General features: G+C 40.9%; 1 protein-coding gene across 1 annotated transcript in view; it reads left to right on the forward strand.

The window, feature by feature from the left end:
- LOC126198818 (T-complex protein 1 subunit gamma) overlaps positions 1-9,668 on the forward strand; it is a 103,782-nt gene extending 94,114 nt beyond the window's left edge. The window contains exons 11-12 of the mRNA XM_049935389.1: positions 9,037-9,149; positions 9,229-9,668. Of these exons, the coding sequence (XP_049791346.1) occupies positions 9,037-9,149; positions 9,229-9,342 (227 nt within the window). The 3' untranslated portion in view covers positions 9,343-9,668. The remainder of the gene's footprint in view (positions 1-9,036; positions 9,150-9,228) is intronic.
- The last annotated feature ends 7,121 nt before the right edge of the window (positions 9,669-16,789 follow it).

The following is a 16,789-nucleotide window of genomic DNA, read 5'->3' on the forward strand; positions in this document are numbered from 1 at the left end:
ATATGTTTTTCCTGGTATTTTGGGCGTTTTAACATTTTCCTCGATTCTGCATTTTCCTCAGTTTTACGGTTTTTAAGTCTGGGCCCCACGAAAACATAAAATATGGGTTTCACTGTAATTGCTTCCTACATGATATTCTAGTGTTATTGGTTATCCAGATGGATTGCTTATTAATACTGCATATTGGGCTGAAATTTTTTAAGGGAAGGCACTATCAAAGAAAATGATGAAAGTTTGAAGAAATGTACTGCATTTGTCATTCAGGTTGTATGTATTGCAGCCTTCTTGCCAATTTTGCCCTTTGAAATTGGCTTCAAATGCCTGTATTGCAAGAACTCTTTTTTTTCATATCTTCTTTTCACTACTAACCACAATATTATGGAAAGGCTAAATCAAACAATGGAAAATCCAGGATGGAATAGTGGCAGTATTATGAAAAGGATAGATTGCTACTCACCATATAGTGGAGATGCTGAGTCCCAGACAGGTGTAACAAAAAGACTTCTGAACAAGTAAGTTTTCAGCCAAAAGGCCCTCTTCTGAATTATACACCCATTCATGCAAACACAACTCTCACGCACACATTCCCACTGTTTCTTACTGCCGAGGCCAAGACTATGAGCAGCAGTGCGTGATGGGAGAAGCAATCTGAGTGATGTTGGTGGTGGTGAGGAGGAAGCGGCTATTGCGGGAAGGGGGAGGGATAGCAGGGTAGGAGAGAAGTTAAGACTGTGGGAACACTGGTGGAATAGAAGGCTGTGTAGTGCTGGAGTGGGAACAGGGAAGGGGATACGTGGGTGAAGGACAGTGACTAACAGAGGTCGAGACCAGGAGGGTTACAGGAACATAAGATATATCACAGGGAGCTATTCTACCTGCACAGTTCAGAAAATCTGGTGTTGGGAGGAGGAAGGCTCAAGAAGATGGCATAGGTTGTGAAGCAGTCATTTAAATGAAGGTTGTGTTGGGCAGCATGTTTAGTAACTAGGTGGTCCAGCTGTTTCTGGGCCACAGTTTGTCGATCATGCGAACAGACAGTGTGTTGGGTGTCATGCCCACGTAGAACGCAGCACATTGGTTGCAGCTTAGCATGTGCTGGTATCAGTGACGATGATGCAGCTGTGACTACAGTGATTACAAAAGAACAGAGGAAAACTATATTCTGGAAACTACTCAGAGAAAGAACAGGACAGGAGCATGTAGATGAAGTATGGCTCAAGTTTAAAATAATAGTTGACCATGCACTGGATAGATACGTACCCAGTAGAACATGGGGAGGGGACCCTCCATGGTATAGTGTCACTGTTAAGAAATTTCTGATGAAACAGAGACTATTGCTTAATAGGTGAAAAACAAAGCATAGAGTTATAGATAAAGAGATGCTGAATGAAATGCATTTGGCTATGAAGAGACCATTGCATAAAGCCTTCAGTGACTACCGTAGCAGAATATTGTCAAATTATCTTTCATAAAACCCAAAGAAATTCTGGTCCTGTGTAAAGGCTGTTGGTAGACAAAAGTTAATGTCCAGTCACTCGCAAATTAGGTAGGAACTGAAATTGAGGGTTGCAAAGCAAAAGCAAATGTTCCTTTACAAAGGAAAATGCGGAAGCACTGCCCCAATTTAATTCTCGTACCACTGAAAAAGTGAGTGAAATAAGTGCAAGTGCCAGTGTCAGTTGTGTTGAGAATCAGCTGAAGCATTTAAAACTGGTCCCGATGCAGTCTCTATCAAATTCTAAATTGATGAAATTATTTAATTGGATAGATAAAAAATCTACTCACCAAGTGGCGGCAGAACACACACACACATAAAGACTATAGTGATTGGCAAGCTTTCAGAGCCAGTGGCTCCTCCTTCAGGCAGAAGGGTGGAAGGGGAAGGAAGAAGAGTGAAGGGAAAGGACTGGAGAGCTCTAGGAAGAGGGATAGATTTTTGGAAAGTCACCCAGAACTGCAGGTCAGGAGAGATTTACTATACGGAATGAGAAGGAAAGAGTCTCTCCTTCTCATCCCGTATGGTAAGTCTCCCTCGAGTATTAATAGTATCTTGCAGATACTATTAACCTCAGACTTTTTGCAGAGGACACAGTTATCTGTAGTGAAGTGCTGTCTGAAGGAAGCTGCATAAATATACCTTCAGATCTTGATAAGATTTTGAAGTGATGTAGAGATTGGCAATTTGCTTGTTCAGAAATGTAAAAATGTGCACTTGACAAAATGAAGGGGCAAAAAAAAAAAATAGTGTCCAATGACTGTAATATGAGTGAATCACAGTTGGAACTGGCCAACTCCTACCGGTACATGGGTGTAACACTTTGTAGGAATGCTAAATGAAATGATCACATGGGCGCAGGTGGGTAAAGCAGAAGGTAGACTTAGATTTATTGGTAGAATACTGGAAAAATTCAGTCAGTCTACAAAAGAGATTGCTTTACAAATCACTCAGGCAACCCATTCTGGAATATGAGGTGTGTTCAAAAAGAAACTGAACTTTTGCTGTATCAGCTTTGTTGCTTATTGTAAAACATTTTAAGCACTGCCCTCTTCAAAATAGTCCATGCTACTGGCAATACACCATTCCCATCATTTCTTCCAGTTCTGGAATCCCTCCTGGAACACATTTTGTGGGATGGGACGCAGATTTCTTGTCGCATTGTCCTGTATCTCCTCTATTGTTTGGAAATGACATCCTTTCGACGTGTTTTTCATTTTGGGAAACAGGAAAAAGTCTGAGGGGGCTAGGTCTGGAGAATACCGAGGATGGGGCACAACGGGAAGGTGATGTTTTGCTATATAGCTGCAGACAAGGAGTGATGCATGAGTTGGCACATTATCATGATGCAACGTCCAACTCTGGTTTTCCCACAGTTCAGGCCTCATCCTGCACATAGCATCCCTCATGCGCAGTAGGATGCCCTGGTAGACTTCCTTGTTTACCATCTGACCATGTGGCACAAATTCATGATGGATAATGCCTTGTAGTCAAAAAACACAACCATCACCACCTTGATCTTAGACTGACTATTGTGTTGGTGATCCTTTGCCCACCCATTTGGATGACTGCATCTTTGTTTCAGCATCATAGTGTAGTGTAACGACATATAGATTTGTTTATAAATGATTTTCATCTGACATATGACCATGTGTAGACTTCGTCACCTACGTCAGTTACAACCCACTTCAAAATTATTTATATTCTTTTTAAATTGTCTCAGAATGGTTCTTAAACGAAACTGTAAAACATCATTTGAGTCGTATGCACAGAATTACGTCACTCGGGCCAATTGGTTTTCGTAAGCTTTTTCAATTCTAGATGTCGTAGGTTTCTCCTCAGAAATTATATTGATACACGTTATCTGATTTAATCGATATTAGAACCACATTGAATAAACTTTTGAGATTCAAAGTCACGATGAACGCTGTCATAATTCAATAATCTTGTCAAATATATTATTAATTCATTCACATAATTCTTCGTAAATAAATCCTCGGAACACGTATTTCAACTTTAGTAGCATCCACTAGTTTATTATCTTCCTACATACAGACGTGAACCTGAGCCTTGACGAGACAAAACTAACATTTTCAATAAGATTAAACTTCCTATGATATCATTGTTGTACAAAACATTGCAAATTCTCAATTATTAGACTTTTAGAAGCACGACGCAACAACTCGGTTTCAGGATCTTCTGTTGCTCTCTGGCTGTCAACCCGCGACGTATAGTGGCCAGCAATTTTCTCTCTGGTCCCGGCAGCGAAGATGCTGTCTCTGTTCGTTGCGCCACCCTCTCCGTACATGAAACATAAAAAAAATACAAAAACTTTAGACAATTTACAACCATTACAAATATTACAAAAATACATAAACAAACTAAATTAAACTTATATTCACCTGCAAACTGGGCTGACACTGGTGGCTGGGTGACGCTTCAATTTTGCGTCGCACTACAATAGCCGTACGCCCATGACTCATCGCCTGTTATGATGTTCTTAAGAAAGTTTTCACTGTCATTAACAGCGCCAAGCAGTTCCTCGCACATTTCAACATGGGTGTTTTTCATCTTCAGTCAACAAACACGGTGCGAATTTTGCACTGATATAACGCATCTCAAATTTTCCACCCAAAATTTGATGGCATGATCCTACGGTGATGCTCACCTTCTCAGCAACTTCCCGAACAGTTAAATGACAATTTCCACAAATCACAGCACAAACACTATCCACATGGCCATTATCTGTTGATGTGGAAGGATGTCCAGTCACACACACACACACACACACACACACACAGTGTCTGATCACTGACGCTGTAGCAATCTATCCTTCCCATAACATTGCCATCATGGCATCCTGGATTTCCTCTTGTCTGATTTTGTTCACTACTTTGGGATACGACTCTGTCGTGATTCTTTTCAGTATTACTATCTGTGCATCATGATCTGACAGGCCTTACCATTTTTTTCTCAGTGTGAAGATCAACAAGAGAAAAATTTACAAAGATATTTTGAAAGATATTTCCCTGAACTTTAGATGGAAAGTACTGCTTGTTTCAGGTTGTAAAATTCAAGTAAATCCATTAACATTTTTTCTCTGGTGAATGTCAGATTGTTTATTTTTTAATCCTCATACAAAATTAACTTCATGTAATTTTAAGACGTTGTTTTGATATGTAAACTCTTTTGAACAAAACTTTGCATTTGGTACAAATAGCCACTTCTCCCTCCTGCAACTATCTGCTTACATAGAAATTTGCATCCCCCCAAAGGAACTCGGTGTGCTACACCGGTACATAAATCACAATATATACTGCCAGGGGATAGTTCACCAGCCTCTTTGCCCCCACCTCTGACGGAAACACAGGTGTGAATTCTTGAATACAAATCATCGTAAAGGTGCCAGATGGTATCCTGCAGTAATGTCCCAGTTATCTTGCACCTTTTTTTGCAATTTGGTGGTGGTTCTTACAGGCTCCAGACAACTAGTAAGTTCAGATATCATCATGTCCCAGACATGTTCAGCTGGCAAGAGGTTTAGTGATCTTGCTGACCAAGGCAGTTGCTGTACACTACCAAGAGCACATTGCGTCATAGGAGCCATATGTAGACGTGCATTGTCCTGCTAAAAAAGCATAAGACCTTTCTATCAAAGAAATGATAGTAGCAAAGAAATAAAAACTTGCGCATTGTTGTGAGCTCGGGTTACTTTACTCTGCAGAAACACGAAATTTGTCTGCAACATGTGCCCACATTTCTTCCCTGGATGATATTCCATCAGCTGCTGCTGCTGCCTGCCTGTACAGGTTTATGTATAGAGTGATTATGATTAAACTTTCAAAACACTGTAGAAATAACACCACTGGTCAGAATCACATAAAATTGCAACGGAATATTGTCGGAGGAGGAGGAAAACGTATGGCAAAAGAAAAATAAATAGTTACGAAAGGTAGCAATAGATGGTGCTGTATGTGTCAGTATATGTAAATGGAAACACCTGTCACGCGCATGACCCATTGAAGTATAAACACACCGGATACACAGCTTTTCCTCCTTTCGTGTCTGCGACGTTCATCGTGACTGTCTCAATGCAGGATCGTACTCTGCTTGTAAAGCTGTATTACAAGAATGATGAGTGTGCACACATTTCTCTGCAGAAGTTCTGGAGAGTGGAGCGTTTGAAAAAAGACACTGGTCCGATGACTGCCGTGGGTCTGGAGAAAATTATTCGGAAATTCGAAAAGACGGGTTCTTTTGGTGTAAAACCTGGTAGGGGGAGGAAACGAATTGATTCGTCGTCAGTGGTTGCAGTGCAGGAGGAAACGAATGGTGGTGTGCAAACGTGTAGTGCATGGAGAATTGCCCAAACATTGGACATACCCTTGAGCATGGTGCGTAAAATCCTACGAAAGATCCAAAGATCCTTCTTTGCTATTCATTAAAAATTACCCATGTGCACAAGTTGCTTCCTGTTGACCTGCCAGCAAGAGAGACCCGTGCTTTAGAATTTCTTGCTCACATGGAAGCGGACAATGATTAGCTGTGGAAGATTTTGTGGACAGACAAAGCCCACTTCTGCCTGACAAGATATGTCAAAGAATTGTCAAATATGGGCAACAGAAAATCCACACACAATTCAACCAGGACCACTTCATCATTTATCATAGGGCCATATTTTTTCGAAGAGACGGGTTCTTCCATCCTGTTATCTGTAACGTCACTGGTAAGCGCTATGAGTGTCTATTGCACAACCACGTCATTCCAGCTCTCCATCAGTGTGGATGTGTGGAATCATTTTTATGCAAGAAGGCGCACCTCCACACATGGCAAATAAAGTTAAGCAGCTGTTGAAGCGCCATTTCGGAAATCCTAGAATTATCAGCCACCATTTCCCTACAGCCTGGCCATCCCAATCACCTGATCTTAATCCGTGTGACTTCTGGCTGTGGGGCAATCTGAAAGATGGTGTGTTCACTGTTCAGATTGCAAGCTTATCTGCATTGAAAGCATGCATTGTGCAATATGTTCTGAATGTAACCCCGGAAACACTTCGATCAGTTGTGGAATGTGCTGTTTCTAGTTTCAACTTGTTGCAAAAAACAGTGGACAGCATATTGAACACATTTTGCGCCAGTCACACGGAAATTAATAATCCGATTTGATTTTGATTGATGCGTTTTATGGGGTTTTTGGCCTCAGGACAATTAAAAGCTGATTTTTCCCGTTCAATGTGATATGACCTAGCTGTGGTGGATAGGCTTACATTACTAGCAATATCACACCTGTACACCCATACACACTGATAGTACAGTTTGTTTAATGTCAGATGTGTACCTTAGGCATTTTTGTATGACTCATTTGTCATTTGTAGTCGACCACTATTAAATTATGATGCTTACAGTGCCATCTATTGCTATATTTTGTAACTATTTATTTTTCTTCTGCCATATGTTTTCCCCCTTCTCCGATAATATTCCATTGCAATTTGTTGTCATTCTGACCAGTGGTGTCATTTCTACAGTGATTTGAAAGTTTACCTTTAATTATAATAACTCTGTACTATGCGGACATCCAGAACATGGGCTGTAGAGGCAGGAATGCTCCACAGACCATTGCTGAAAGCAGTGACAGACCATCACTACATTGTGTCCAACATATGCAGCAACTTCCTGCAGACCCACAATGTGACCTCATTTAAATGGTTGAAACAGTTTTCCACAAGAGTACATACTCACGAGTGGGACATGGTTGTATGCTAGAATGAATGTTGCAGATAGGCCTCCTGAGCGCCATCCAGGCAGTGATGATCATGACAAATGAATCACTAACACTACAACCCCTCATATGCACGTAGTAGTAGTAGTAGTAGTAGTAGTAGTAGTAGTAGTAGTAGCTTTATTCATCCATAGATCTCTTTTTTACAAGGATATAGGACATGTCAAAGTATTAACAATTTTAGACCAATTTAAAATAAGCTAATTTGTATACACATGTATTTACAGACTTCTAGTTAGAGACAATGATTAGATTTACTTCTGGTATAGAATACTTAAGTGTTAGTGCCATTTTAAATAGGTGTATTGTTGCAATTTGGTAATTTATTGTTCAATTTTATTACTTGGTAGAAAATGCTGTTTTGAGTTTCATGTTTATTTTTTCTTCGTAAATGTAAGTTGAGTCTCTCTCTTGTTGTGTGGTCAGGGACAGAACTGTTTGGTAATTACTGCACAATGTTATTTTTGATGTGTCCAACTGACTGGTAAATGTATTCACATGGAGCAGTTAACATCACCAGTGTTTTGAACAGATCTTTACAATGAGCTCGACTATTATTTTTTGTTGTTATTCTTATGGCTCTTTTCTGGAGTTTGAAAATTGTGTTCATATTTTGTGTGTTTGTTCCCCAAAAAAGAATGCCATAGCTAAGAACTGAGTGTGCGTATGAATAATATGTAACTAAAAGGCACTGCATGTTGCATTTTTTCTCACAATGTATTAACAGTTCATCCACTTTACCTTTTATTCCAGTAACATTTTGATGAAATGAGCTTACTGCACCTTCTGATTTGCACCACCAAAACATGTGGCTTGTCAGCAGTCAACAGTGCCCTTTTAAGTCTCATATGAACTCTCCTCCCAACATTATCAAGACGGGCTTGATCGTAATGCTGGAAAAGTTGTAAAAAGTGAACATTAAGTGGTCTTTGTTTGAGTAACTATTCTGTCCAAGGCACAGCCTATAGTGTAAGCTCAGTCCCCACCAACAATATTATTCGCAGTTTCTCCCAATATTGTTACCTAATCCTCTTCTGTAAAATCTAATAAAGTCACCAAGTATACTGTTAATAACTTATGCCTGTTGGGTGTCTGCTGAATCTCACCTGCTCCTGCAACTACTGGAAGCCCCTATCCCCAAGAATTTGACAGGTGGCTAAACCTACTCTCAGCATTCAAAATCTGTGTTGTAGGGCATCCTCTTACTAATGACCACTTTGCTGCCTGCCAGTTCCCACTTTTCCACTCTTGCCCTCTGTAGCCACCCCAGTTCCTGTCTAGCTTCCCTCAACTGTGCCTGAAGAGCACATATTTTCAATCCTTGCTCCACCATTAGTCTATTCCTACTATGTCTCCTATCTCATGCAGCTCCAGCCCCAGGAGAGGGTCTTGCTAGATGCCCCACTACTATCCCATTACATTCATTCCAGTGAAACCACTTATTACACAACTCGCAATGTACCCCGCAACTCAGTGAGTCATACGCTTCTCTCTCCCTGGTAGAAAACCTCTTAAATATCCTAAACTGGATATGCTGTGTTCTTTCAAAATTTAGTGAATTGGGTAAGAAGCCCTTTTTACTGTCAGTGAAAATCTCATTAACCAATATTTCTAAATCTGTACTTGATTTTCGGTTTATTGCAATCTTTGTATCATCTGCCAATGAAACGAACTTGACATGTGGTTGTGTTAGTGAAGAAATGTCATTAATATACACAAGAGAAATTGTGACTTAATTGCATAAAATACTTGTATTGTTGAAGGAGGTTCAACGTGGGGTATAAACGGTGACACTGGCGAGCTGGCTGACATGCATACCCTGGGAATATGGGAACCTCTAAGTGTGAAACTTCAGGTCTACAAAACAGCAGTTGAGGTATGTTAAGTATACATCCTTCCTCCCCCTCCTCCTTGCTGCTATTCACTATTATTATTTTGTTGTCTTGTATTTACAGACGGCGATATTGCTGCTCAGAATTGATGATATTGTCTCGGGGTCAAAGAAGAAGGATCGTGATAGTGAAGTCAAGAAGACTGCTGAACCAACAGAAGAATCGATGAAAGAATGAAAACTCGTTTTTTGCACAGTTTGGAATGCTAGATTTCCTGACAGAAGGTTCTAATTCCTGGTACTGCTTTCTTAGCAGTCTCTTACAGTATGGAGGAGGACTAATTCAACTTAATTTTTATTGAATTTGCTTAATAACTGATTTTGATTTGTAAGAAGTTGCAGATTAGCATTGTTCGAAATTGCTTGGATGTAATTTAATGAAAGATGGGAACAGACTTTTAAAAACCACTTTAACCCAGCTTAACATCAGCGAGTTGAGTTATTGAAATGTAAGTTGAATTTACATGGCAACATACTACAATAATAAAATTTTCTCACATAAAAGGATGTGCTTCATTGTGATAACCTGGTGTTTGTGTTGTGTACACATAATAAGATAAACTTTTGTGTATCCTGTAGGTGAAATCAAAATTAATACTGCAAGAACGAAATTATTTTAAAACTGGGCTTTTACCTATGGTTTCATCCATGGAAGCAGACAGAACATACCTCCTTTTCACCCTTGTCTGTCTGTCTGTACTGGCTCTATGACCACTCCCACATACAGCCCTTGGAACACATTCCAACACGACGTGCTCCAATTCTCTAAAGAATCAATTTCTCATATATAAAATAGCTTCAAACGTCTGGTTACAAATAAGTTAATGTGTTACATATACGACAATAAGCATGTAAGTGAGGAAAGGTTTGAAATTATGCTTAAAGTTAGTTGGAAGTTGACAAGTGCTCCCATTATGAAAGACCAGGTGAATACAGTCTGTGTAATTTTAACATCATTTTAATCAGAAGCTAGTTTTTCATGCATCTAAACATTTATGATGACATGTTTCCTGAACTGTGTGTCGTACGATGACATAATTTTGTGGGTACATTCAGTAGTATATGTGGATATTATCTGCATACTGTTGTGAATAGTTGGTAGTAAAAAAAGTAATAAATTAAAACATTATGTCTAATGCTGAACTTTTACTTCAGGACCAACAAAAATGTGAGCAATAATTTTTTTCTTTCATCACTTTGTGTGTGCACCATCAGTTAGGCTGCATCAAGACAAATGTAAAATTTCTAGCTGTAATATTTATTGTGTCAAACTTGAAACTTTATTAAAGAGTATATCTCTTAATGAGTAGATTATGGGAGCATTTTAAATTTTTTAAAATTTGTTGCCCTTGGAAGCTCTTACATAAGCGACTTGAAAATAGTTGTACCCGGGATGTTAGCTTGATAATATAGATATGATGTTTTTTTGGAGAGGTTGTGCTGTAATGAATAATTTTACCTCGTCTGCAATTTTTCTGTCATTATTTGTGGGCAAGATAGTAGATAATAGTAACACAGATAAAAGGTGTGACAGTTGGATAGCTTTCATAGCCAGTGGCTCCTCCTTTTGTCAGAGGGGACTAAGGGTAGGAAGAGGATGAATCAAAAGAACTGGTGAGGTTTAGGAAAAGTAGTAAAGTTCAGTAAAGTCACCCAGAACCCCAGGTAAGGGGAGACTTATTACTGGACATGATGAAAAGAGAAGATTGATTGTTGGAGACTGCACCAGATGAGATCTGAAAATTGGGAAGCTTAAGGAGGTACACTGGTTAAAACAATTACAGGATCAGTTGAGATATCTAGGTTCTGAAGTACTTTCATCGGCAGAATGAACTAAAATGGTTCGATGTTTTTCTGCCATTCTACGGAGTGCAGAAAACAACATTATGATCACTGAGATAGTGTTAATAACAAAAAGTTCCTGCAGAGGGTGTTGCTATTGATTTGTGTTTACTCTACCAAACCAATTACCCAAGCAGTTGGGTTCAGATAGTGTAGTGAGCAGTTAGTGCAATGCAACAACAACATGACTTACCCGAAGCTATGACATGGAGAGCCATAGGATGATTGGAAGCGGAACAGGCACAGAGGGAGGTGGCTGCAGCTATTGGAGTGTCCCAAAGTGTAATTTCCAGGACGTGGACACAATTTCAGACAACAGGAACCGTTAAAAGAAGGCAAGGCCAAGGTTTTTCATGGGCAACATCAGCAAGAGATGACTGTTATCTCCTGTTAACAGCCCATCAAAAGAGAGAGGCTGAATGCAACTCAGCTGCAATGCACCGTCCAGGCAGCAACAGGACACTCAATATCAAAACAAACCGTCCAAAATTGCTTTCAGAAATGTGGCCTCCACGCACAGAGGCCTATGGTGTGTCCCATTAAAATCGTGACACCATTTAGCCCGCAGAAACTGGGCAGAAGAGCATCAGGACTGGAGTCATAACAAAGGGCGCCGGGTGCTGTTCACAGATGAGTCAAGATTTCAACTTCAGCTGGACAATCGTCGTTCTTTCATCTGGAGAGAACATGGAACTTGGAACAATCCTGCTTATGTGCAGCAAACATCACCATATCATGATGGTGGACGAATTGTGTGGGCAGGAGTCAGTATTGGTGGATGTAGGGACCTCTATGCCATTCAGAATGGCATTTTGATTGCTCAGAGGTATAGAAACGAGATCCTTCGACCTTTTGTTGTGCCCTACACTGGAGCAATAAGAGATGGATGATAACACTCGTCCCCACAGAGCTGCACTGGAGGACATCATGCTTGTATCTGAGGGAATTGAACAAATGGCGTGGCCAGCTTGTTCACCGGACTTAAACCCAATTGAGCATATCTGGGATGCACTTAGCAGATGCATTACAGCCAGACCAGCACCTCCCACAACGGTTGCAGAGCTTAATATTGCACTTGTGGAAGAACGGCCAAATATCCCTCAAGAGCTGATTGATAACCTCATACTGTCCATGCCACCCAAGTGTGCAACTGTACTGGCCATCCCAGGTGATCACACACCATATTCGAGGTCAATGAGAATGACAGTTTCACTATTATGGCAGCCCCATGTTGCCTCACTCTACGTAAACGCCATGTAAACCTCAAGTAAGGAATTGTGACGGCAAAATATCGTACTGTATCACACACAAATTACAATTGTAACTGATATTTACAGGGGCAGATGTGGACTCTGACCACAATCTATTGGTTATGAGCTGTAGATTAAAACTGAAGAAACTGCAAAAAGGTGGGAATTTAAGGAGATGGGACCCGGATAAACTGACTAAACCAGGGGTTGTACAGAGTTTCAGGAAGAGCCTAAGGGAATAATAGCAGAGGATCAAGCAGGTAAAAAGACGAGGGCTAGTAGAAATCCTTGGGTGACAGAAGAAATACTGAATTTAATTCATGAAAGGAGAAAATATAAAAATGCAGTAAGTGAAGCAGGCGAAAAGGAATACAGACATCTCAAAAATGAGATCGACAGGAAGTGCAAAATGGCTAAGCAGGCATGTCTAGAGGACAAATGTAAGGATATAGAGGCTTATCTCACTAGGGGTAAGATAGATACTGTCTACAGGAAAATTAAAGAGACCTTTGGAGAAAAGAGAACCACTTACATGAATATCAAGAGCTCAGATGGAAACCCAGTTCTAAGCAAAGAAGGGAAAGCAGAAAGGTGGAAGGAGTATACAGAGGGACTATACAAGGGCGATGTACCTGCGGACAATATTATAGAAAGGGAAGAGTATGTAGATGAAGATGAAATGGGAGATAGATACTGCGTGAAGAGTTTGACAGAGCACTGAAAGGCCTAAGTCGAAACAAGGCCCCAGGATTAGACAACATTCCATTAAAACTACTGACAGCCTTGGGAGAGCCAGTCCTGACAAAACTCTACCATCTGGTGAGCAAAATGTATGAGACAGGCAAAATAACCTCAGTGTAGAAATTTGTTAACATCGAGTTTAGATTTAAGTGTCAGGAAGTCGTTTCTGAAATTATTTGTATGGAGTGTAGCCATGTATGGAAGTGAAACATGGACGATAAATAGTTTGAACAAGAAGAGAATAGAAGCTTTTGAAATGTGGTGCTACAGAAGAATGCTGAATATTAAATGGGTAGATCACATAACTAATGAGGAGGTATTGAATAGAATTGGGGAGAAGAGTAGTTTGTGGCACAACTTGACAAGAAGAAGGGATCAGTTGGTAGGACATGTTCTGAGGCATCAAGGGATCACCAATTTAGTGGGTAAAAATTGTAGAGGGAGACCAAGAGATGAATACACTAAACAGATTCGGAAGGATGTAGGCTGCAGTACGTATTGGGAGATGAAGAAGCTTGCACAGGATAGAGTAGCATGGAGAGCTGCATTAAACCAGTCTCAGGACTGAAGACAACAACAACAACTGAAAAAAATACGTTACCATAGGTCTGTTGTGTATGATACCTCACCTGATCCCCTAATTGTTTTGTGCAGTGTATATGCAACACAGATATTATTGCTAAAACATCATGCACAAGTTAATAAGAGTGAAAAGCTAAGAGCATTGTATGTGATGGAGGTGGGAAGAGGACATCAAAAAATAGCCAGGTCAGAAAATGAAAGATGTAGAAAACTAGGAGTGAAGAAAGGAATAGTTGCTGTGAAGGAGCACTGAGACCAAAGAAATTAATGTAAACTGAGGCTAGGTGGGTGGCAAAAACCAGGGACATGTTGTAGTTCCAGTTACCACCTGCAGAATTCTGAGAAACTGGTGTGGGGGGGAAGGGGGCCACATTTGGTAAAACAGGCACCAAGGTCACGACTGCCCTGTTATAAAGCATGCTTTGCAATAGGATATTGTATGTTGCCAGTATACACCCTCTGGTTATGCCCATTCATCCAAACTGATAACATGGTGGTAGTTAAGCCAATGTAAAAGGCTGAACAGTGTTTGCAATAACCGGTATATGACGTGTCATATCACGGCTGGCTCTCCCTTTGTTAGTATACGTTTTGCCAGTTACAGGTTCGGTATAGGTGATGGCAGGAGGATGCATAGGGCAAGTCTTGCAGCAGAGGTGGTGAAAGGGGTTAGAGCCATAAAGTAGGGAGGTGGTGCAGCAGCAGCTTAGGGCCTGACAAAGATATTGCGGAGTTTGGGAGGGCAACAAAAAGCTGTTCTGTGTGTGGTGAGCAAAATATTGGACAGAATAGACCTCACTTCAGGGCATAATTTTAACAAGTCATAACTGATAAATACATTAAAGACCAGGATAGTATTGAGTGAAAAGAGGTGTATTCCTAAGTCGTTTTTGGGAGAGGTCCACAGTAACAAGACTGGATATGATGGCCCAACAAATCTGCTTTTGAACTAGGCTGGTGGTGTAATTTGTCCAGTGGAGGATAAGATGAGAATTGTTGTGTATTGCTATAAAGAGTCTGCATCTGAACAATATGTTTGCCTCAACTGACAAGGCTGTACGAAAGGGAAAGTTTGACATGGAAAGGATGGCAACTGTCAAAATGTAAGCACTATAGCTAGTAGATTTAATGTGGACAGAAGTGACATCAGGATATCAACGTCAAGGAAAGCTGCATGGGGTTCAGAATATGACCATGTGAAATTTAATAGGGAGAATGTATTTAGAGATTCCAGGAATTTTAACAGATCACACTCACTATGAGTCCATATGGCAATGTCATCAGTGTATCTAAACCAAACCAGGAGCTGAAGGCATATGACTACCAGGAAAGACCTCTCCAAGTGACCCATGAAAAGGTTGGCAAAAGAAAGACCCATCCTGAATTCATTACATAGAAATCACATACGATGTGCTCCTCCAAAGGAACCCTTCATACTTCTTCGGTACATAAATGATGTGTAATAGGATTAAAGTGTTAAAATATATACTGCCAGCAGAAAAAAATGTAACACACTTGAGGACTTGGTCTTTTTGTATTGACAAGTGAGGTGATAGTTTATTAATGTGGAAGTATATGATAACAAATTAAGACCAAATGAAACACATCCCAGTAAGCGGTGCCCAAACAATTGCATCTATACACACTGTCACCGCCTCCCTCCCAACCACCACCACCACCATATCTGGTGGCAATGCAAGCACATATTCTCAAATACAAATGATCATAAAGATGCTAAACGGCATCCTGCAATAGTGTCCCAAGCATATTTCACATTTTCTTGCAAATTGGCAATGAGCAGGCCCCAGACAACTAGTAAGCTCAGATTTCATCATATCCCATGTGTGTTCAACTGGTGAGAGATCTGGTGGTCTTGGTGGCCAAGGCAGCTGTCGTACACCACGAACAGCATGTTGTGTCATAGCAGCCATATGTGGACATGCATTGACCTGCTGAAAAAGCACATGACCTTTCTGTCACTGTAGTGGACCCTGGTTACTTTACCCTGCAGAAACACAAAATTTGACTGAGTTGTAACTGATGGCTCCTACACCATGAAGCTTGGGGAGAGCCCTGATGGCATGGGTGAATGCACTCTGGAATACGCCGTTCACCAACTCTATGCCCTACATGTCTGTGCCCATCAGTTGCACACAGACAGAACCTACTCTTACCACTGAAGACAAAAGAGTACCATTCCACTCTCCATTTGACTCTTTCGTGACACCAGAGTAGCCATGCTTGTTGTGGTTTCAGTGGTGGCCAGGCAAGAGGCACACACAGGCAGCTAAAGGCTTATGAATCCCAGTAAAGCCCTCTCCAAGCAACCCATGAAAAGGTTGGCATGGGTGTACCCATGATCTGTTTGTGTGTCAGCCCCTGAAAGGCGAAGTAGTTTGGAAGTATAAAATTAAGGCCAGCAGCAAGTATGCAACAGGTTTGGAATCAGGTGGGTGCTGACAGAGGCAATTTTCTGCAGAAGATAAATATTTTATGACATTACAAATTCATTTTACAAAATCAATAATGGAAATAGTGACAAAACAAAAATTACTATGAAACTCAACTAAAATTTTCCCCCCCAGGGGGTCCACAACTCTTTTGTGGATATGTGCGTAGCGAGCACGGGACCCCTAGCTAGTGTGGCCCTCATTCCTTTCCGGGCTGCATACCTTCCTGTTTCCACATCATCCCCTCTTCGCGTTTTCCGGCACCATCCTACTTTGGCCAACTGTATCTGCTATAAGCAGTTCCGTGCACGATGCCGTCGCGTCATCCGCGATAGCAAGAAGGCAAGCTGGGACTTTTTTACTAGCTCATTTAACATCTTCACTCCCTTATCAGAAGTTTGGAGTCTGATTCGACGGTTATCTGGCGCGCCTAGTTTCTCCCCGGTCTCTCGGCTCACTGTCGCGCATGATACATTAGTGGACCCCGTCGCAATTTCTAACTCATTGGGTCAACACTTTGCTGAGATTTCGAGCTCTTCAAATTACCCGCCAGCTTTTCTCCCGAAGAAACGTGCAGCGGAAGTGCAACCTCTTGCTCTCTCCTCTCAAAATCGTGAAAGCTATAATACTGTTTTCCCCATGCGGGAACTCCAACACGCACTCTCTTCTTCTCGCACTTCCGCCCCAGGACTGGATGGTATCCACATCCAAATGTTGCTGCATTTATCATACCATAGTCTGCGTTACCTTCTTCGCCTTT

Source organism: Schistocerca nitens, chromosome 8, assembly GCF_023898315.1.
Source record: "Schistocerca nitens isolate TAMUIC-IGC-003100 chromosome 8, iqSchNite1.1, whole genome shotgun sequence".
Taxonomy (NCBI): Eukaryota; Metazoa; Arthropoda; class Insecta; order Orthoptera; family Acrididae; genus Schistocerca; species Schistocerca nitens.